At 38.4% G+C, this 22870-nt stretch overlaps 2 protein-coding genes and 1 long non-coding RNA gene across 3 annotated transcripts in view; 2 read left to right on the forward strand and 1 right to left on the reverse strand.

Moving 5' to 3' along the window:
* The window catches only part of LOC121401554, an 11521-nt gene extending 6711 nt beyond the window's left edge, over window positions 1-4810 (forward strand). The window contains exon 3 of the long non-coding RNA XR_005966345.1: window positions 4088-4810. This is a non-coding gene — a long non-coding RNA (uncharacterized LOC121401554). The remainder of the gene's footprint in view (window positions 1-4087) is intronic.
* slc30a4.L (solute carrier family 30 (zinc transporter), member 4 L homeolog) overlaps window positions 1-9893 on the reverse strand; it is a 22584-nt gene extending 12691 nt beyond the window's left edge. The window contains 5 exon segments of the mRNA NM_001094502.1: window positions 1268-1373; window positions 2834-3020; window positions 3400-3553; window positions 4756-4902; window positions 9399-9893. Of these exon segments, the coding sequence (NP_001087971.1) occupies window positions 1268-1373; window positions 2834-3020; window positions 3400-3553; window positions 4756-4902; window positions 9399-9759 (955 nt within the window). The 5' untranslated portion in view covers window positions 9760-9893.
* A 61-nt stretch (window positions 9894-9954) lies between these two features.
* On the forward strand, window positions 9955-21049 carry LOC108711404 (biogenesis of lysosome-related organelles complex 1 subunit 6). The gene is made up of 5 exons (XM_018253104.2): window positions 9955-10280; window positions 15036-15180; window positions 16117-16204; window positions 17444-17530; window positions 20108-21049. Exons 1-5 carry the CDS (start codon window positions 10214-10216, stop codon window positions 20225-20227), a joined length of 507 nt encoding a protein of 168 aa, XP_018108593.1. The 5' UTR covers window positions 9955-10213; the 3' UTR covers window positions 20228-21049.
* Window positions 21050-22870: the final 1821 nt, after the last annotated feature.

Genomic DNA, 22870 nt, shown 5'->3' on the forward strand with positions numbered 1-22870 from the left:
AAAAAACACCTCACCTCAACCTCACTAGGATGTTTTATGGTCAATAAATGGAAGTATTTCAATTTTTAGCCTAATGGTTTGTGTGGTGTTTTCGCCATTGGTGGAGAGCACACAAAATAAGGCCCCTCCACCCCATATGTGACATTGGGAAGTAACCTATGGCAATCCTCTTGGTTTGTTTTACACGTTCCTAAGAAAAATCTGTCCTAACTGTAATAATACAGGAATGGTTCGTTTTTATTTTAAACATTAAGGGGCAGATTTATTAATTTCGACTTCATGTAAGTTATTTAAAACTCCCATAAAAACTCAAAATTTGATGAATCAAAATTTGTTAATAAAATCTAATATTCTCAGCTCGGACGAATTTAATCGACCCTAAAACTCGAGTAGAATTCAAAAAACTCGTATCGAATTAAAAAAACTGTATTCAAGTTTTTTTCTCCGAAAAAAACTCAAATGTCAAGAAGGCTGCAGGTTTTAGGTGGCAAATAGTCAAATTTGAGTTCCTAAAGGGCCAGAGTATGATAAATCTCGAAAATCTAATTTTGACCATAAAAAAACCTCGAAAATTCCGATTTGAATTTTCTATTCAAATCTTGATAAATCTGCCCCTTAAGAATGCATCCCAACAACAACTACAAATAGACTTTAGTAGTCTATTTGTAGTTGTTGTTGGGATGCAACCATTGCATTGATGCAACTTGCAGCAATGACAATTCAGTTGTAGCTATGTATAATTGATCACTAGAGTTTATATTTCTAATGACTGGCGATATAACGCTTACAATGAATACAGGAACCCTAACAAGGCGCACTGCAGCAATATTAATATAAATAACATATAAAGAAGCAAATTAAACTCTTCTGTAATTTCAGATACCATATTCAAATATGCTATGTTTATATGGTACACGCGGCAGTAATGCAGGTGTATTCATGGTTTGGATTATATTTGTCTTAGATCATTCATTTACTTTTTTATGTAAAAAAGAACATATTACAGTGTTTTCTACAGTAATGCTTATTTGGCATTTTACACCATGTTGGGACAGTATAATATAGTGGCAAACCCCTTGTATAAAAAAGGTTTTTGTTCTATAGATTTATAGAGGCACAAATGATATTTGACCCCTGTTTATCTCCCTGTTAAAGTACTTAAACCACATTAGAGCTCATCTTTTATTTGCCATGTAAACATCTGCCCTATTTTAACTTGAAAGGCTGCCTGCATCACAATGTAGCAGCGTTGTAACAATCCACTTACCTTCAAGTATTATTAGCACTGTATCCCATACTAAGCGGACTGTAGTAAAAACTACAAGTACAGAAAATATGTAGGTACAGATGGGGTCTGCTATTTTGTATTCTGGCTGCAACACAAAAATGCAAATGTATTTATAGATGAATGGATGTAATACAATTCCAATTGAAGAAATAAAGAGGGAACAAGTAAACACTTGCAGAGATACAAATACCATATAAAAAAATATTATACCCATGGTATTGCCAGGACCCATTTCTCTTGAGGTGATTTTTGGTTCAGGTTGGAGGATATTTGGTGGTGCAGCTGAACAAACTGCTGTAAACAATGCTAAAAACAAACCACTAAATTAACATTATACAGGTATGGGACCTGTTGTCCAGAATGCTCGGGACCTGGGGTTTTCCAGATAACGGATCTCTCCGTAATTAGGATCTTCATACCTCAAGTCTACTAGAAAACCCATGTACAGGTAGGGGACCTGTGATCCATAATGCTCGGGACCTGGGGTTTTCCAGATAACAGATCTTTTTGTTATTTCGATCTTCATACCTTAAGTCTACTAAAAAATCATGTAAACTTTAAAAACCCAATAGGTTGGTTTTGCTTGCAATTAGGATTAATTATATCTTAATTTAGATCAAGTACAAGGTACTGTCTTATTATGGGTAGAACTACACAGACATTTTCGCATGCAACAGAAATAAGGTAAGTGAATGCATTGTCGCCTGTCGGATGCAGACGCAGCGTGCAGGGTTCTACCCTATTACAGAGAAAAATGAAATCATTTGTAGAAGTTTAGATTTTTTAGATAACATGGAGTCTATGGGAGATGGTCCTTACGTAATTCAGAACTTTCTGGATAAAGGGTCTCTGGATAATGGATCCCATAAAGCTAATCATTAAATAAACCCAATAGCATTGTTTTGCCTCCAATAAAGATTAATTGTATCTTTGTTGGAATCAAGTACAAGGCACTGTTTTATTATTGCAGAGAAAAAGGAAATCATTTTTTAAAAACTGGATTATTTGGATAAAATGCAGTCCATGGGAGACAGCCTTTCCTTAATTCTGAGGTTTCTGGATAATGGATCCCATACCTGTAATTCCAAAATTTTGTTTTGGTTGTGACTGAAACATTGGGCTTTATATGTAATTAAATATACTTTCTTTTTCAAGACCCAATATTTAGCTTTTATGCAGCAGCTCTCCAGTTTGCAATTTCAGAAATTTGGTTGCTAGGATCCAAATTACCCTAGCAACCATGCAATAATTTGAATAATGAACTGGAATATGAATAGGAGAGGGCCTGAATAGAAAGATGAGTTATAAAAGGAGCAATAACAATAAATTCACAGCCATACAGAATATTTGTTTTTTTAGACAGAACCAGTGACCCCCACTGGAAATCACAAAAACAAAGCAAATAATTCAAAAGCTATAGAAATGAAAATAATTAAGGCCAATTGAAAAGTTTCTTAGAATTAGCTATTCTAGAACATTCGAAGAGTGAACTAGAAGGTGAACCACTCCTTTAAAGCACAGCTGAAGAAGGCAGAAGACACATACCTTGAATCGTATAATATAGGCTGCTATTAGAACACCAATACTTTGAGCCAAGTCTCCTAGTGCATGGACAAATGCAGCTCTAACTGCCAGACTCCCATGACTATGTCCATGGGGGCTTGGTAAATTTGCTGTGGGTCCATGAGAATGCGAATGAGGGTGACCTGTCTGACTTAACAAAATTCCCATTCTGTAAATAAGGAAATAAAGAAATAAGTTGTCAATGTATTGATAAGCAAAAAATCATGTTAGAATTACACTCATCATATATCACATAAAAATGGCAATCACTAAGAGAAGAGAATATTTCCATAGATCTATCCAACGGTTAACAAGAGGTAAAGACTCTGCCCCAGCAGGAACAGATTAATTCAAATTAAAACAATGTGGAATTTGTAAAATACAAAAGAATCTCAAGTGAACTATGCAAGAGTACATAATAATGCATATTAGCAGTAAGATTATCTTGTGCATTTAGCTATATGTCTCTTGCTGTCTCCATTGGTAGACAATTTAATGGATATTTATTTATTAAAAATGGAGCTTCTGTGAAAAAGAATCTAACTTACACGAGGTTTACGGCAACACCAACAGCTGCAGTAATCAACATCACATCTCCATTAATGTTATAGTTCATGTGTATTGTCCTTTGGATGGCTTCATACAACAAAAAGCCTGTAAGGATGTATACCAGAAGCACGCTGACAATGGCAGACAAAACCTCTATAAAAGGAAAAGAAAATATTTTTACAGTTAGCTTATAGTAACCTTGAATAGGTTTGAAGCTTTTTTGTGGTTGGTCTAGGGTAAATGTATCAAATAAATATATCAATTTACACCAGAAGCAAAGTATAAAAAGGGCTTATTCCACAATTATCAGGCCCGGATTTGTGGAAAGGCCACCTAGGCCCGAGCCTAGTGCGGCAGGATTTTAGGGGAGCAGCATGCTTCCCAACCACACCCACATTGGTTCAAAAAACACTGGGGATGCGCTGGAGATACAACCATTTTTTAAATTTCCCATGCACCAATCCCCATTGCTCCTATCCCCCTGGAGGGGACAGGGGCGACGAACGGCAGTGGACCTGACAATTATTCCACAAAGTTTTACAAAAGAATAAAAAGTAATTCTAAGCAACTTTCTAAAGTACATGACATTTTCAGTGGTTTTAGTGTTATTTGTAAATGTATTTGCTATTGTTATTTATTTGCTATTACTACTGAAATCAGTATCTGTCTGTCCATTTTCTTAATTAGGGTTTCTGATTTATAGACCTGGAAGAGAATGACTTCTGCTACACCCTTTCAAGTGTCAGATCCCGAGAACAAAATAAAGAGAAGAAAAAGAAAAACTGCTTGCAATTGCATTAACCATGGGAAATTTAATTAATGCATAACTCAACCTGGCTGACTTGCAGTACTTGAAAAAACAATCTAGGCCAGCAAATTAGAGATCTGTTGATACGGTCAATAAATACAGATCCGCAAATCCCAAACATATGGCAGTCAACCCATTTTTAATAAATGATTAATAGTCTTACCAAACCTCACAAACCATTGGTCATGTTATTGTGTGTGACAGACACACGCCTTTATACGTGTCAACAAAAGCTGCGTTTCAATTGTAGTGTTCATGTATCAACTACAAACATTTCTACCTAAAATAGCCCACCAGTACTTGTATGCAATACAAATTTACATTATCTAAATTAATTTGTGCCAGAAAGTCCAATAAAATTAAAGCACGAATATTTTAAATAAAACTTACCATAGAACAAAGCATGAAGTGTTCAAAAGTACACTCATCTAAACTACGTGGTCTAATTATAATTTTGCTCAGCCATCTGCACAGCCTAACCCATAAATACAGCTATTACATGGGTCAATGTCCTTTTACAACACTTGTGAAATAAAATGAGCCATACCCAGACGATGGAATCCAAAGGTGAAACGTTTGTTTGGAGATTTCGATGACAGACATAGAGCAAGTAAAGTCAAAATAATACTGCTGAGGTCGGAGAGCATATGGAGGGCATCAGTCATGATAGCAAGGCTGTTGGCAACATATCCACCTGAAATAGAAGAATTAACATTGTCACAGGCAAGAAAGTGCAAAGTAATGGCAGCCCAGAAGTGTTGCTCTCAGGAGTCATGGCTCCCTTTGTGTGTCGCTCCTTAAAGGAGAACCAAACTCTTTTTATTAAACTACTCTACATAGAGCCCCCTCTCTGCTGCCCCCAGAGTTCACGGGTACCATCTTCTTCTCTTTGGTAATCTTCGGGTCTTCTTCCGGCGCTTCTGTAATTTCCGTGGATTTCAGTGCATGTGCAGTTGTCTGGGACCGGCAGATTGCGCCAACTGTGCATGCGCTGACACGCTGATCTCCTGAAGATTACCGAAGAGAAGAAGATGGCACCCATGAACTTTGATGCCCTGAATCTGTAACGAGGGGTAAATTAAAAGTTAGGGCCATTTACCCAGGGTAACACATAAGGTTGGGGGGGGAGCAGGGAGGGGGGTTTATGTAGAATAGGGGGTAGGGGATATTAATAAAAAGGGGTTGGTTCTCCTTTAAACACAGTTTCTGACACTATGGGGGTTATTTATCAAAGGAAGAGTTTGTGAGGTTGTTTTTATACCTCGAATGAACTCACAACTTGAATGGTTTCTGATTTATCAAAAAAAATGGAAATAAAACTTGATTCAGTGAATTCAGGGTCAAAACCCCAAAAACTCGATTAATGGAGTCTTTGGCAGAAACCCACCGAAAAAAAACCTGAACATCTTCAAATGGTTCAAGGGACCTCTGCCATTTTTTTTTTTTTTTCAAAACCTGAAAAATATTAGTTTTTTTACCCAAAAATTTGGATTTTGACTGAAAAAAACTAAAAAAAAGACTACGCTACACTAGATGATACCACCTGCACCCACATTGATGGCAGCAAACTGTTAATGCAATGCGGCATAATATACCAATAAAAATGCTAACTGGAGTCCACTTTGGTTAATACCATGCAACTTAGAAAGTCACTAAATAAACTGGAATTCTAGTAAATTAAAATGCTAGTATGTAAACATTATGATATTTTGCTATATAGCATCCAGGTGGTCAGAAGGAAGAGTTTGGCCCAAACGTGTCTGTGACTCTAAAATTATGTGTGGATGTTGGCCCATACCTGCAGGTTACCAGTTGCATTATTTCTTTGAGATTATGTCTAAATCTACACAGCTATTCGATGTACGAAGGGTTCTAAAAGTGGCCATACACAGAGAAGTCGCCAAATGAGCGGATCTCTCCCCGATATGCCCACCTTCAAGGTGGACGATAGGCTGATTCCATCGTGGGCCCTAGGGCCAGATATCCATCGGGGGAAGCCCTACCTTTTTTTTATTTTTGAGTACCATGGCACCTCCAGGCCTCATTTAGTGCAATTTTATTGCACTAGGGGTTTATATTAGTTTCCTAACAAATAAAGATCCTGAAGTTGCAAAATACAAGAATTTAAACAGTAGTACATCCATATATGCTATATATTTAAAAATGTTACCCCATGATTCCACACACTTGCTGGAGATCCAACAGATCCAAGAATCCTCTCACATTTTTATGATTAGACCTCAGTACAAGGAGATAGTGAAATGGCTGACAAACTTTGATTTAGAAATAATATAAGTTAGATCCTCTGTTGTACTGCTTTAAATTGTTTGCATTATTAAACATCCCAGTATATAATATTGGAAGTAAAAACTTTGTTTATTTACAATACATAATTCTGTATTAACAACCCATAAATATACATATCTTTTACGAATAGTCTTTTTTTAATCAAAGAGTTAATGTTTTATTAGTGAGTTTTTTAAACCTAACAAGTTTTTTCCTGATGCAAATACCTCAACTCTTGCTGGGAATCCCATATTGATAATACCGTTAATTGTACTATGGGAACATGTCAGTGATTTCCCTGCTCTTACAAATGTTCCAGTTGGAGTCAGATGTCAGAACACACAACAGCCAAAACAGCATTAATGAGTTGTTTGCATCAGGAAACACATATTAAAAAAAATTATTGTTTAACTATCTTAACCTTCTCGAATGGGTCAATCCTAATCACATTTTATTGGAGGATTTATACTTGAAAGATTGCAGGTAGCACCTCAAATAATCTGCTCTGATTCATCCAATGGGCCAAAATATGTTGCTCTTTTAATCAACAGCATGGCAAAAAACTGACAATAAAACTACAGTATAATCTCAAGAGTCTGCTCGTTGGCTTAGAATCACTCATATCTGGCAGGTTAACTTTTAAACAAGCTCTTTGATCTAAATGTATCAAACTCAATTCAGATAAATGTGAGAAGCATGAAAAAGGATTAAAAGGATTTCAAATTCCTTACTGGAAGATTTGCACACTTATAAACCTGTACGGCAAGCTCACATCAAAAGGGAGTGTAGTATAAATGTAATAACTAGAATATGGGAGTGTTTGGCAATCAATACCTATTGCAAAAGTTAAAGACAAGTAAGAACAGTCTGAGAATGCCAAAAACCAAAAGGATGGCATTAATTAATTTTACCACTGATATTTTGAGGTACTTCACATATAAAGGAGCCAACATTTTTGGTGTAGGAGATAAAATCCTGTAATACTACAAGGAGACATATCAGTCATCAACACCAACATTGCACCATTCATTCCATCAAACCTGGACAGAGATTCAATATAGGCCTAGGAATTTCAGATACACAAAGGCCCAAACAGCTCCCCACCAGCCCAATAAATAGCGACTTCCTATGGCAACTTACAGCAGCCACAGTGGTATTTAATATATACACGAATTGCAGCACTCCAATTTGGTATTAAAACCGCTTTAATTCCAACAATAGCATAGCTATGCTATTGTTGGAATAAAAGCGGTTTTAATACCAAATTGGAGTGCTGCAATTCGTGTATATATTGAGCGGAGGTATGTGAAGGTGAACATACTTTGTTGCGTGCACCCAAGAAAGTCAAAAGACTATTTTAGCATATAGAGTGCTGGATATCTGCTGTGCCACAGTGGTATTTGCCAGAAACCACAGAAAAAAACACGTTACATAGCAGATAACAGATAAAACACAATTGTATTGGACAGGGCTTATATGTTTTGTGATATGTAACCTGTGCCTTTTCTCCTTTTCTAGCTTGAATGGCTGCCCAACAGGTTGTTTATAAAAACTATAGTGGTCATTCTGAAGCAAACACACAGCTTTTAGCAGTACATGCTAACATTATATGTTAATTACTATAAAACACTTTACTTTTTTGGGGTTACTGCTCCTTTAAAACACCTCTGGAAATGCAAATATCTACCTCTAAGATGTCTGACAAATTTTTACCTCCAGAAATTTCCAGGGAAATTCCACTATGCTCAACTGACACTGCCTTAAATATTATTGTTGTCTGTTCCTTTCACTTGTACACAGTTCTAAGCAATCTCTCAATGATCTAGCCTCGATATGCCCACATTGACGTTGGCGATATCAGGCTCATCCGATCATGGGCCCTAGGGCCTATCGATCAGTTCATAATGCCGGCAATACGGGCAGTCGGATCGCGGGACTGTATCAACGAACAGATGCGGCCCGACAGGATTTTTAAACCTGCCCGATTGACATCTGGCCAACTTTCGGTCAGATATCGTTCGGGGGGAAGCCCATCGGAGGGCCCCACACAGGGGCCAATAAACTGCTGACTCGGTCTCTCTGCAGCTTTTATCAGCCCTTGTATGGGCAGTTTTACATAAAATGCTTGAGTTAAAGAATAGCTTATTACACCCAGCTCTAAAATTGCTAAAAGTGTGTAAACTCAGATATAAGATTTTGCCTAACAACAGAACTAAGTAACTTTCAAACATACATTTATTACAAATGATCAAGATCCAAAAGCAATGTCTGCCTGACCCTTGCTATTTTCTGCATTCACTACTAGTTTGGACTCTTGAATCAATACAGTTTTTCTCACAGCTGGCTTCTGCAACCAGGACCAGCATTGAAGGGAATAGCCAGGAAAATATATGGTTTTCAGTAGCAATTATGCTTTTTAATTATTTTAAAATCACTGAATTTCGAATGTATACACTTTTTAGTTGGGCAACATTTTAGTTTTCAGTTTATAACCCCTTTAATGTAAACCACAATCTGTGAGACTTAAAGTTTTAAATGTTACCGCAGGAGCATAGATGTTATATAGCGCCGAAACATGTACAATAAATGCAAAAAAAAAAAAAATACAAAGGGTAAAAAAAGGGTTCTGCCCAAAAGAGCTTACACACAGTATAAGCACAGTTTTTTATTGAGCGCAATGAGATCCAAATGGAGACATTGCTGATTCTGTTAGACTATATCTTTTTGTACGGTGGGAATTGTAGTTGAACAACAGCAGCTGGGGGAATGGGGCAGGGACACTGATATTGTTGGATGCTGCAAGTTCTGGTTAGGCAACAGCTAGAATAGTAGTAAAAGGTGCCCAAAACTGGGAGGAGCAAACAGGGGATTATAGTTCTTCAATGGCAAAACAAAAGCACTCACCCACAAGTTCCCCCACCATGAAGAGGAGGTAAAGGGCCGCAGCCAGGATCAACTTTCTCTTCACCTTGCTCTGTTTCCTCTTCTCCCTGTGGCTGTTGCACTTCTCACAGGGCTCGCTCTTAGCCCGGCTCTCCAGCAAGGAATCATCATCAGAGGCCGCGTTCAGGGTTACCCCGTTTGTTGCCACTGCTTCATCTGCCACCAGAACCCTCAGCTTATTAAACCGGGGCAAAACCTCCTCCCCCTCCAGTGCCGGTTCATCCGTGCAATCAAAGCCAGTGGCATCGTTCAAGTAAGGCGGCTGGTCCGACCTCTGGAAAGCCGACCTGACGGAGCTCCACCAGGCTTGTGGCCGCCACATATCGGCACCCGGTCAGCCAGCCCAAGCTGTAGATGTCACTCACGCCTCAGTTCCCCACTGTCTGAGTGACACCGTGAGAGCTTCCGGGTTTGATTTCGACAAAGCGCAAACATTGAGTCACGTGTCCCCCTGTGGGCGCGGCCCAATAACAATTGTCACCTGACCCAAACGGGAGCGCTTCTAAATTCAGAACTCAGGCATGTCTGTGTGGTCTTCCCATAATTTATTCGGTTATAGGCGCCGGCCTGTCTCAATAATAGCTGAGCTAGGAATTTAGAGTGGTTTTTTTTTTCTATCATTAATTGAACTTTATTTATAAAAGTAACGCGGCGTCTTCGCAGCACAGCGTGAAAGCGCTAGTTCCGGGTTGGCTGGATCACGTGACCCTTGTCAGCTGCATGTTTGAGCTTCTTGGCTTTATCTTGTGGGGATCAGCTGCTCGCAGTTCGGGTTCATGGAGGAAGAAGAGCGTAGTGATGGGCACGCGGCAAACACACATAACAGCGCACTAAATGAGACACGTACGTGCCCTTGTTCTGGGCCCTGAGCCCTGTTTATTGGATCGCTGGCCGAGTGACAGTACTGCTGCTTAAAGGAGTGCTTCAACTTTAAGTTAACTTTTACTATGTTATCGATGGACAATTCTAAGCAACTTTTTCAATTGGTTTTCATTATTTATTTTTTATAGTCTTAGTTATTTGCCTTTTTCTTCTGACTCTTTGCAGCTTTCAAATGGGCGTCACTGACTCCCTTCTAAAAAACAAATGCTACAAATTTATTGTTAGTTTTTATTACTAATCCTTCTATTCAGGCCTCTCCTATTCATATTCCAGTCTCTTATTCAAATCAATGCATGGTTGCTAGGGTAATCTGGACCCTAGTTACCAAATTGGTTAAGATAATGCCGGGCCAGCCTGGTTGTAGTGCCCCAGTGGGGTGGGTGCAGAACGCCCTCGTGCATGCGCGAAAAACTTGGACACGTGGGGGGGTTGCATTTATTTGAACTGCCCAGAGCATAGCAGCAATTGGGAAGCAGTTAGCTGAAGCAGTGCAGTATAGAAAACTGATATCTCTTATGATAAAGCACTGTAATTGTAAATTAAAATGGATACTACAGTAATACAGGAGCAGCAGCCAGCTCCATGTTGTAGCTTCCACCATTTCCAGCTACAGTCGGATGATCCCAGTGGTGGCCAATAAAAGGGCAACCATGTTTGGGAGTTTTCATCTTGAATGCAGCAAGTAAGTTGCAAGTAAAACGTAGTCCCTGTGCAAAATGTATAATGAAGCAACAGAAGCAAGTTGAGTGTAGGACTGGCCAGATATGGGATGACTTTGACGTAGTTGGCCATCAAAAATATATTGCAATATATGGACAGACAATCCCTGTTTTGTTCAAAGGGTAAGGCATTTTTTAGCAGCTTAAAGGGATACTGTCATCAGAAAACGTGTTTTTTTTCAAAATGCATCAGTTAATAGTGCTACCCCAGCAGAATTCTGCACTGAATCCATTTCTCAAAAGAACAAACAGATTTTTTTATATTCAATTTTGAAATCTGACATGGGGTTAGACATTTTGTCAATTTCCCAGCTGCCCCTGGTCATGTGACTTGTGCCTGCTCTTTAGGAGAGAAATGCTTTCTGGCAGGCTGCTGTTTTTCCTTCTCAATGTAACTGAATGTGTCTCAGTGGGACATGGGTTTTTACTATTGAGTGTTGTTCTTAGATCTACCAGGCAGTTGTTCTCTTGTGTTAGGGAGCTGTTATCTGGTTACCTTCCCATTGTTCTGTTGTTTGGCTGCTGGGGGGGGGAAAGGGAGGGGGTGATATCACTCCAACTTGCAGTACAGCAGTAAAGAGTGATTGAAGTTTATCAGAGCACAAGTCACATGACTTGGGGCAGCTGGGAAATTGACAATATATCTAGCCCCATGTCAGATTTCAAAATTGAATATAAAAGAATCTACTCTTTTGAGAAATGGATTTCAGTGCAGAATTCTGCTGGAGCAGCATTATTAACTGATTCATTTTGAGAAAATTTTTTTTTTTCCCATGACAGTATCCCTTTAAAGGAGAACTAAACCCCCAATAAGAAAAGCCCCCACCTACTACTTTAGATTGTCCCCCTCCCTACCCCCCAAGCATAATTCATTACCCCTGAAAGTGTCCTGAATACATGGCTTACCAATCAGTGCAGAGTAAGCCCAGCGAAGCTCATGGGCGCCATATTCCAGATCTTCAGTTTTCATCTGTAAGGGAGTGCCATATTGGTGCATGAGCAGTTGGAGCAGTCTCACGGTTTGTAGCAACAGGGCATCGCCAAAAGTGCAATAAATTGACAAAGAGTACCCCAAGAAGATCTGGAAGATGGTGCCCATGAGCTCTGCTGCACTTGCTCTGCACCGATACATGAGTAATGTATTTGGGACACTTTCAGGGGTAATGAATTATGTGGGGGGAGCAAGGTGGGGTACTATGTAGGGGATTTTTCTATTGGGGGAGGGGGTTTAGTTCTCCTTTAAAGTTCTTGCCCCAGAAATCTGACCCCGCTAGAAATATCGACCGCACATGCAGAGTGAGCACAGCGGAACTCACGAGTGTCATCTTCTTCTTTTCGGTAATCTTGATGAAGTGAGCGGCATATTGGCACATGCACAGTTGGAGCAATCTTCCAGTTCACGGCAACTGCGCATTTGACGAAATTTGCCAAAGGAGAGGAAGAAGACACAAAGATTACTGAAGAGAAGAAGATGGCGCCCGTGAGCTCTGCTTGTGCAGACGATATTTCTAGCGGGGTCAGAATTAAGGGGTAAGACTGTGCAAGGGGGAGGCAGGGAGGGGGTAAGTAGGGACTTATAACAATGGGGGTTTAGTTCTCCTTTAAGGCACAAAGGAGTCTCATTGTACTTAATATATTGGTAATGGGTTGAGTGCAATTGACCTCCTATCTGTCCCTGTTTCAAGATGTTGAGTCCTATGGAAAACCTTCCCCGCCAGCTGTCATAAGCAACTTGCATAAACCTTAAAACAGCCAAATGAAGATTGATGGTACCAATTGATGGAATCTCTCTCTGTATTTCAGTTGCGCTATGTCACTGGTTTACTGCTCCTTTAAAATGTTCTTGAGAAACTATTGCTTCAGAGATTATATAATATTCACATAAAGGACATCAGTCCATGCTTAAGAAAATTGTGTGCCCAGGAAAATGGGGAGTAGCCTGTGGGGTGACCCAAATAAGGGAGCTTGGCCAGTTTTTTTCACTGCAGCATGACATGTGTTCTGCCGTTTTAATGGGTGTCATGGATTTCACTGGTAACCTTACAATATATATTTTTTATTTGATATCAAATGAAGGGTACTGCGAGTCAAACAATTTATTATTCAGGTCTGTTTGATAACACCGAAAGGGGACAACAAATACAGTTTGTAGGGCACACTCAAGAGCTCAGGCACAACAATTAACAAAAACAACATAATTATCCAACTATACTTCCAAATAACCATGTTATTCATCTCCCTCTGGCAGTATTCCATACCATAATATTGAATAATGTCTCTCATTACCGTTTAGTTCAATCCCACCACAAATCCATACCTCGTGTATCACTTCTGCCACCCCCCAACCCAATAGATATTAAACTTTCATATGTAGGGCCCTCTAAACATATCTTACATTTTTTATGTTTCTTTCATTGTTTGCAAGTGGTTTCTTTCTGTTTGTCATACTGTTTGGATTTTCCTCCAGGTAAATGTACATCTCTTCAGAATATGTTGGTGCTTTATAATTTACTGTAATTATGAGTGTGATATCCTCCCTGTGGGTATTTATGCCTTGCATGTGACCATCTCTGGTTTCCTTCTGTTTGTCATACTGTTTGTATTCTCTTCCAGTTAAATGTACAGCTCTTTAGAATATGTTGTTGCTTTATAATTCATTGTAATTATGAGTATGATATCCTCCCTGTGGGTATTTATGCCATGCATGTGACCATCTCTGAACGTGAAATATCTGAACAAGGATATAAGCTCTGAATTGTTCTGTATTATTTTAATAAAAAGTCGTTCCATGTCTTGCACTTTTCTAATTTGTGTTGCATCTCACCCCATACTGACCCCTACAGGCCCAGGTCCATGGGTGTTTACATGACTGGCTTTTAGGAATGGAATTCTAAAATAGTTTGGCCTCCCAAATAGCCATTTGGGCGAGTCTGCAGTCAGACAATAGCTGTATTTGACCAATCTTTGTAGGAAGGCAGCACATGAAAAATAAATATATTCAGCTTCTATTATTAACAGGTGTAAAAATGAACCAGTATGTTCCACAGCATGCTCCAATAGAAGACTGTATAGATCAGACATACAGATTAGTTACAAATAATGACTGATACAAGAGGAAACCTTAGACCATACATTTTTCGTATTTAGGTCTGGTCCATAGATAGAATTTTTGAAAATTAAGGGATACTGGCCCTTTAAAGGAACAGTAACACCAAAAAATGAAAGTGTTTTAAAGTAATGAATATATCTGGTAAAACTGGTGTGTTTGCTCCAGAAAAACTTCTATAGTTCATTTAAACAAGCTGCTGTGTAGCAATTGCAGCAATTAAAAAAGCCTATATGGCACAGGTTAAATAGTGAATAACGGATAACACCATTATGTTCTACAGAGCTTATCTGCTGTGTAACCAGAGCCCTTTCTCCTTTTAATGGCTGCCTCCATCACTACACAGCAGCTTATTTATATAAATAATTCTAGTGTTTCTAAAGATGCAGTTTTATCGGTGCAGGGCAACACTGCATTATATTTGGATTGCATTATATTTGGATTACTTTACAACACTTTTCATTTTTTGATGTTACTGTTCCTTTAAGTAATGTTGCTAGCATATTTAGACATATGGCACTTAATACTGAGAAATATATGTGAACCTGGAATATGTTATAACATGCCATAATTTCTCCAGCAACTGTTAACCATCACCATAACTGTGGAATAAGAAGTATATGTATCATCCACAGGGATGGAAGATTCTGAAAACTGAAATAAAAGTTAATGTGTAAATGCAGGTCTGTACTTTACCACCTTGAAAAACGTCTATAAGAAATATTGTAAGGAAAAATGTACTTTTGCTGGTTTGCTCTTTATTCGCTCCTATCTGGTGGGAATGCACATGGAGAAGGCAATGTACAGTAGCTTGCCTACTATATTGATCTGATCTAATTCTTGCAATCATTGTGTATTTGCATCTAATTTCTGCCTTTGTTGTTTTTTCAGCACCACAGAATAACAGTATTGATGAAGGGCTGCCAGAAGATTTTCTTTCATTGAATAAAAGCGCTGTGGAGCAACTGAGTGAAGGTCTGATTTCTCACTACTTACCAAGTCTTCAGAGTTCAAAACTTGCACTGCAGGAGCTCACGTACGTAATATTCACCAGGATAGAAAAGTGTCAAAATATAACTTTCACAGAAAATGCTAATTAAATGGATTTGATCGCCAGTCTCCTAGATTTAGTATTTAGATACATGTTGTACAGTTGTGCTCTTATATCATTTGTACCCATGAATTATTATGTATATCCTGCAGAAGGAATTCTGGGAAAAAGGCTTAGAATCACGTCTAATATTTTAAATAACATTAAATACCCTTAAAGTTGAATACATTTTAGACTTGATCCAGGGCCTTTTTCCTAGATTCCCTTCTGCCTTGCATTTGAATAAGGAAGGTATGTTGTTATTGCTGTATATCCTGGTAACTATAAGATGTTTGCATATGCACCTACCAGTTATTAAAATTTGCCATTTAATTTCCAAACATCTCAGAAACCCAATAACTAGCAGAAATCAATGGTTTATTAAAGCTACATATTGGTGCCACAAATGCACCTTCATCAAAAAACTCATAATTTTTCCTGGGTCGGTATTCCTTTTAGGGGAAAAATTCCACCACCACCATTTTACTTCCCTTTAGGGCAGACTTAGACTCGTGTGCAGTGGAGTAAACATTTTAAACATTTTACTCCACTGCACATGCGCAAATCTAAGACAGCGCTGCATGTGAAAAGTAAGATGACAAAACTGTGTTTTACTGAAAAGAGCCCTGGCCAAGGGAAAAAAAGGAGCAATTCCGTGCACGGAACATACATATTGGCATCCCCCAAGTAGTGCCACTGTGACCTGTTGTTGTGATAGGGCTTCAGTTGTTAATGTCGAATAATGGGTTTTGGGTTTTTTTATGACCACAGAAGCAGTTATCACTTTTTAGTTGCCACATATTTTACAAGACACATCTAAAAGAAGAAGTCTTTTTGTCCATTATTATTATTTTGAATATAACGGTATTACATTTTTTACAGGCAAAATCAGGTTGTATTACTAGACACTCTTGACCAAGAAATATCAAAGTTCAAAGAATGTAATTCTATACTGGATATTAATGCTTTGGTGAGTATGGAAAATGAGACTACAATGGCTTTTCTAACTACTTTCATGGTTCAGATCTACAAATGGCATCTGAATAAGCAAGGTGCAAACTTACACCTGTCTTGAAAAAGTGTTCTCCCTTTGGGGGGTTATGTAGTAAAAGGCACTACGTTTGCGCTGCAGCAGTAACCCATAGCAACCAATCAGCAGGTAGGATTTCTGGTCACCTGTTTAAAAGCAAACATCTTATTGGTTGCTATGGGTTATGGGGGTTTGTGTGTTGTTTTTTTTTTCCAATCTTTATTTTCTGTTTTAACTTTTGTTTTGTGAACCTGTTACAAATGTCAGTCATGTGTATACATATATGGTAGTTAGTCACATCAAATTTCACGGTGTCACATCTCACAGATCTGTGCAACAAAATAAACAAAGGAACAAAAAAGACAAAAGTAACATTAAACAAAACAAACTTCTGTTATATTACATAATTACTTGGTTTGTGTTCTAATTCTGTCGTACTCTTGTAGGGGAGTGTATACAAGTTGACTAGATATGGAAGCTGCGAGGGCTTTCAGTTGTTTCAGGGTTGCTCATTTGTTGAGGGATCTATAAAACCTCTAAGTCAGCCAAAAGGACAAATTCTTGCTGTACCACACATGTGCACTCCCCAGGGCCACAGCAAATATCCCTGGATAGGAAAGAAGACGTTAATGATGATATAATGATTATAATCACCCGGAGGCTAATAATTTCACCCCTCTTCCCCATGATTAACCCTTTTTTTCTCCTTAAACAAAAGTAATTGCTATATTATGTCATACTAGGTTATGAAAATAAAATGCCTAAAACTAACTTCATGTAAATACTGCAGTATAATAAAAAAAGGCCACTATCCCCCCCCCCCCGAAGTTCCCAAGCTGCATACATCTTGGGGAGTGCAATATATATTCAATATATTAAATATATATAATATTTCAGAAAAACTTTCCTGGAATACTGTTAGTCAATACATTTTGTATTGAAGTGACCGTGTTCCCTTTGTTGAACAAGACTAGCTATATTTATCAAGGAATTGTTTTTAAGCTCCCTCTGTAGTAGGAGTTGTATACTAAGGGTTGTACTGAATGGAGAATACTTTGTGGAATACTAAACATATACAGGAGTTACATTGTTCCTATAAAAAGTATTTGCCTCTTGTAGTGTCAACGTGAAATGTGGATCTATTGACTTTACCCTGAATCTTATACTTTTCATTTGTAGTTTGCAGAAGCTAAGCATTACCACAACAAGCTAGTAAACATTCGGAAGGAAATGATAATGCTGCACGAGAAGACTTCAAAATTAAAAGTAAGTTCTTCTTTAAATGGCTTGTTCATCCTTAAATTAACTTTTAGTATGTTGTTGTGAGTGATCTATTGTGATAGCTTGCATTTAGTCTTCATTTTTTATTATTATTTTTGTTTGTTTTAATTATTTAGGTTTTTATTAATCAGCTCTTCAGTTTGCAATTTCAGCAATATGGTTGCTAGGGTCCAAATTACCCTAGCAGTGAGTCATGCATTAATTTGAATAAAAGACTAGAATATGAATAGGAGAGAGTCGCAATAGAAAGACAAGTAATAAAAAGTATATATTTTGCAGCCTTATACAAAGCATTTGTTTTTTTAGATGGGGTCTGTGACCCTCATTTGAAAGCTGGAAAGAGTCAGAAGGCAAATAAATTAAAAGCTAGTTGAAAAGTTGCTTAGAATTAGCCGTTCTTTTACATGCTAAAAGTTAATGTAAAGGTTAACCACCACTTGAAAAATCATTCATACACCTATAATGTACTAGATTCTGCTTTGGCGATCAGTGAAATAGTAAGTACAACCATATCTGCTATGAAAGGAAGGTGCCACTTAACAAATGACTAGGGGGCAGTACTGGGTCACGAGAGGTGCCATAGACTTAAAGTGATACTGACACTAAAGAACTACTCTTCAAAATATGGATGTACGTTAAAAGTTACCTATAGGTCATGTTGCTTGTTTTTTGCTGATAGGTTTGTTTTTAATTGTTACTTGAAGTTCCTAAACCTGACTGTTTTGCCAACCTGACTGTCCCTTGTCAACTTGTCAGTCAGAGTTTCTAATGCTAATGGACTAATGTTGCACAAATATGGCAGCATCCTCATAGAGGAACATGGGGAATCAGATAGCCAATATAAAAGTATTGGGCAAATACTTGCATGCGATTTTTTAATAAAAATAAATACAATGTTATTATGGATGTTAAAAAAACCGATTTAATTTCTGGTGTCTGTATCTCTTTTAGAATAACCTCCTTATTTACCATGTGTGATATTACATTTAAATTAATTTGTACATTGTCTTATTTAATGTAATGTAAACAAGGCTCCAGTGCCTGATGGCATACACCCCCTGATCTCAGCCTGGCAATTATAGGCCAGTAAATTTGATATCTGTGGTGGGCAAATTATTTGAAGGTTTGCGAAGGGATCACATTCAAAATTTTGTCCTAGTGAATGGCATTATGAGCAGCAATCAGCATGGCTTTATGAAAGATAGGTCATGTCAGACAAATGCGATTGCTTTTTATGATGAGGTAAGTAAGATGCTGGACAGTTGGGGGGCAGTAGATGTGATCTATTTGGATTTAGCCAAAGCTTTTGATACTGTGCCCCACAAACGACTGCTTTCTAAACTAAGGTCTGTTGGGCTTAATGAGGTCGTTTGCACATGGATAGGAAACTGGCTACAGGATCGGGTACAGAGGGTGGTTGTTAATTCTCTGCTTGGAGTAAGGTTCTTAGTGGGGTCCCTCAGGGCTCGGTATTGGGTCCATTTTACTTGTCCATTAATGACTTGGGGAAGGGTATTGCAAGTAATGTATCCGTGTTTGCAGATGACACAAAACTCTACTTCCAAATTCCATCCAGGATGCAGCATCTTTGCAATATGATCTTGACAAACTGGCAATCTGGGCAACTAAGTGGCAAATGAGATTCAATGTCAATAAATGTAAAGTCATGCACCTGGGATGTAAAAATATCCAAGCCACTTCTACCCTTAATGGGACTGCACTAGGCAAATCCATTATGGAAAAGGACCTTGGAGTCCTTGTAGATGATAAACTTGGCTGTAGCAAGCAATGCCAGTCGGCAGCATCAAGGGCAATAAGATCTTGAGCTGTATTAAAAGGGGCATTGATTCATGGCAGAAAGGGGTCATTCTTCCACTTTACAGAGCACTGGTTAGAATATGCCATACAGTTTTGGTCTCCATCACTCAAACAGGACATTATTGTATAAGAGAAGGGTACAGAGAAGGGCAACTAAGCTGGTAAAAGGTATGGAAAATCTTCGCTATGAGGAAAGACTGGCCAAATTGGGCATGTTCACGCTGGAGAAGAGGCGCTTAAGGGGCGATATGTTAACTATGTATAAATATATAAGGGGATCATATAATAATCTCTCTAATGCTTTATTTACCAGTAGGTCTTTCCAGCTGACACGAGGTCACCCATTCCGATTAGAAGAAAAGAGGTTCCCCCTAAATATTCGGAAGGGGTTTTTTACAGTGAGAACTGTGAAGATGTGGAATTCTCTCCCTGAATCAGTTGTACAGGCTGATACGTTATATAGTTTTAAAAAGGGGTTGGATGGCTTTTTAGCAAGTGAGGGAATACATGGTTATGGAAGATAGCTCATAGTACAAGTTGATCCAGGGACTAGTCCGGTTGCCATCTTGGAGTCAGGAAATAATTTTTTTTCACCTCTGAGGCAAATTGGAGAGGCTTTAGATGGGTTTTTTGCCTTCCTCTGGATCAACTAGCAGTTAGGCAGGTTAAAAAAAGTTAAAAGGTTGAACTTGATGCACGTGTCTTTTTTTCAACCCAACTTACTATGTTACTATGTCTTTGCAGACACGAGCTCTGAAGTTACAGCAAAAGAAACAGGAAGAAAATCTTAGACAGGAGCAGCAAAGAGAACGGGAAATTGAGAGGGAAAAACAATTAACCGCAAAGCCAGCAAAAAGGACATGATATCCTGTCCAGAAATCTTCCTTCACTGCAATCATGTTACGCCTAATCCATGAAACAAAACCGGATAGGAATTGCACTATTTTGCTTTCACGCTGTGCATATATAATGAATTTTTTTTTAATTATTTTAATGTATTGCCTGTGTTGTTTTAACACAGTGAATCTACTCTGATAATCCATGTGTGCAGAGAGTTGGAAGCCCCCTCCATATCTGTTATTTTTATATACAATTTATATAAATGGTACTGCAATACCGACTGGCCATTGGCTAAACATTATGTTGGAGAGCCTCAGACACCCTGCTGGCCTTATTTCTTATAGGAAATTCCAATGTTGCTTATATTCAGTTATTTTCCTTGTAAATTATATTTTAATTTTTAATCATGATGCAGAAATATTTCAGCAATGTTTTTGACCACTTAAGTTTCAAATGCAGCATATAATTGCACTGAGCAGGGAGAGCCCTGCTGAATGCCATAGTAAAATAACTATATTGGCTGGGATGGCTAGATGCATCATTTAGCTGGTATTGGATTGAATAAATGGCTAACATTCCCTTCTTTTGTTTAGTATGTGTCGTGGATTTGGCCTTGTTCCACTAAAGTACCATTACAATTGAAATGCAGACTGTAGCCATTCACTGAAGTGATCCAAGAGTTTACTCATCCCTGGAAAGAACAGTATTTGGGAAATAATTATTTGACACAGTTCAATTATGTTTGGTTGTTTTATTGCTATACTGCTTTCTTAGGACTGTAACAATGGAAAATTTTAATGGCTACAGTGTACTGATGTGTGTATGTATAAAGACATTTAAGTATTATTTTCAGAGTTTATTTCTGTTTCTCTTTTTTTAAATATACATCTTTCTAATATCTGTGTGCATGGGAATAACTGGGCAGGGGATTTATGGCAGGTGATTACAGCATTGGCCATCAAAATTACACCTATGCCCAATTCTTTAGACGCAACTTGGCTGCTTCAATCCAGGAACCCTGGAGCTACTGCCACATGGAAGGGTTCCTCTGCATCAATATATGCACTTTGTGCAGTGTGAAAGATGAGGCGATGTGAACCTAGCAACAACAAACAAATTTATGCAAGGAGCAGCTTTAGAATGAATGGAGTCAATTTGTGCAAAAACAGCTGTAAAGTTGTTGCGTGACTACAACTTCACATGCCATTCTTAAATGGGATTTCACCTTTAAATTAACTTGAGAGTGACATTCTGAGACAATTTGCGTTGTTTTTAATTTTTTTTAAAATTATCGTTACTTAAGGTGGCCATAGACACACAGATTTTATCGTATGAAACAAATTTTCGTTCTATATTCAGTGCGTGTATGTTGGGAAACCAGCCGACCAATATCTGCATAAGACTTGGATATTGGTCGGCTAGTCAATCGGGCTGGATGGAAAATTTTGATCGGGTGCCTTTTGAAGGCAACCAAACGTCAGCCATTGTTAGTGCTGAATCGTCAGATACAGGTAGAATGCTATTGTTTCTGCTGTATATCTGACGAATCAGCTCTACTTGTGTGTTGAAATGAATGATCATTCTTGGAAATATCTTTTCCAAGAAAGAGCGTAATTGTTACGTCTATGGCCACCTTTAGGGGCAAATTCACCAAGCAGCAAAAATGCGCTAGCGACGCCTTCGCCGCACTTCGCCAGGGCGCCGCTTATTCACTAAAATCCGAAGTTGCACTTAGGGAGGCGAACAGTAGCGAAGTTGCGCTAGCGTTAATTATTCAAGCAAAGCGAAGTTACGCTATTGATGCCTAATTTGCATACGGTGCCAAGTTAAAGTACAATGGACGTATATGCAGTAGCAAATACATTACACTACACAAGGTTGGGAAAGCTTCATTAAATAAAATAGAGTTGATATTTTGCCCTATACGTGTGCCCACTGTATAGTTTAGGTGCCTTATGTTAGGAAATGTAGGGGGGAAGGAGGGTGCCCCCAAAAAAATTTATGATCTTTTTTAGCTTATCACCCTTAAAAAATGAAAAGACGCCAGCGTTTTTTTGGGACTTAGAAAAAATGTTAACTTTTTTTGAAGCAATCCCTATCTACTCTATTGCACTTCGTTTGGTCTGAGGTGGCAAAGCCAAGAATTAGTGTAGTTACGTCATCCCTGCGCAACTTTGCCTGGCGTAAGGGTGCGAAGTAGCGCTAGAGTTGGTCCACTTTGCTATCGAATTTATGCTAGCAGTAGGCGCTTCACGCTTTAGCGAATTTGCCCCCATAGGCTTATGTTACACTAGGAGATCAGTAGTTACTATAAATAATGTGTAGTTGTTCCAATTGGGGCAATATAGGCCTGTAGAGAAAACAAAACCTGATAGTAGCAGATACTAATCTGGTTTGATATAGGTCTAATTTAAAGGAGAAAACTGCACAAGCCTGGAGTATCTGCTAACTAAATACAATCACTTGGGGGTGCTAACCCAAATAAAAAGTAGAAGGAAAGCCAAAACATGTGACATTTAAACCTCTGCAAAGTCTTCTTTAACCAGCAGGTGTCAGGATGGCCGTATGTTTCTTTTGCACATGTGTGCTCCTAACTGCATCATTAGAAATTAATACAGCCTGTCTTAAATAATTGTGCAGACTTTACAAACATGTCTGGTATTAACA

This window comes from Xenopus laevis, chromosome 3L (genome assembly GCF_017654675.1).
Source record: "Xenopus laevis strain J_2021 chromosome 3L, Xenopus_laevis_v10.1, whole genome shotgun sequence".
In the NCBI taxonomy this organism is placed as follows: Eukaryota; Metazoa; Chordata; class Amphibia; order Anura; family Pipidae; genus Xenopus; species Xenopus laevis.

Bases quoted from the DNA above. Each gene is read 5' to 3' on its own strand.
- LOC108711404 (XM_018253104.2), top strand. From the start codon at position 10,214: ATGGAGGAAGAAGAGCGTAGTGATGGGCACGCGGCAAACACACATAAC. The intron at 15,181-16,116 runs GTACGTAATATT...CATTTTTTACAG, and splicing joins CTTGCACTGCAGGAGCTCAC to GCAAAATCAGGTTGTATTAC. The intron at 17,531-20,107 runs GTAAGTTCTTCT...ATGTCTTTGCAG, and splicing joins AGAAGACTTCAAAATTAAAA to ACACGAGCTCTGAAGTTACA.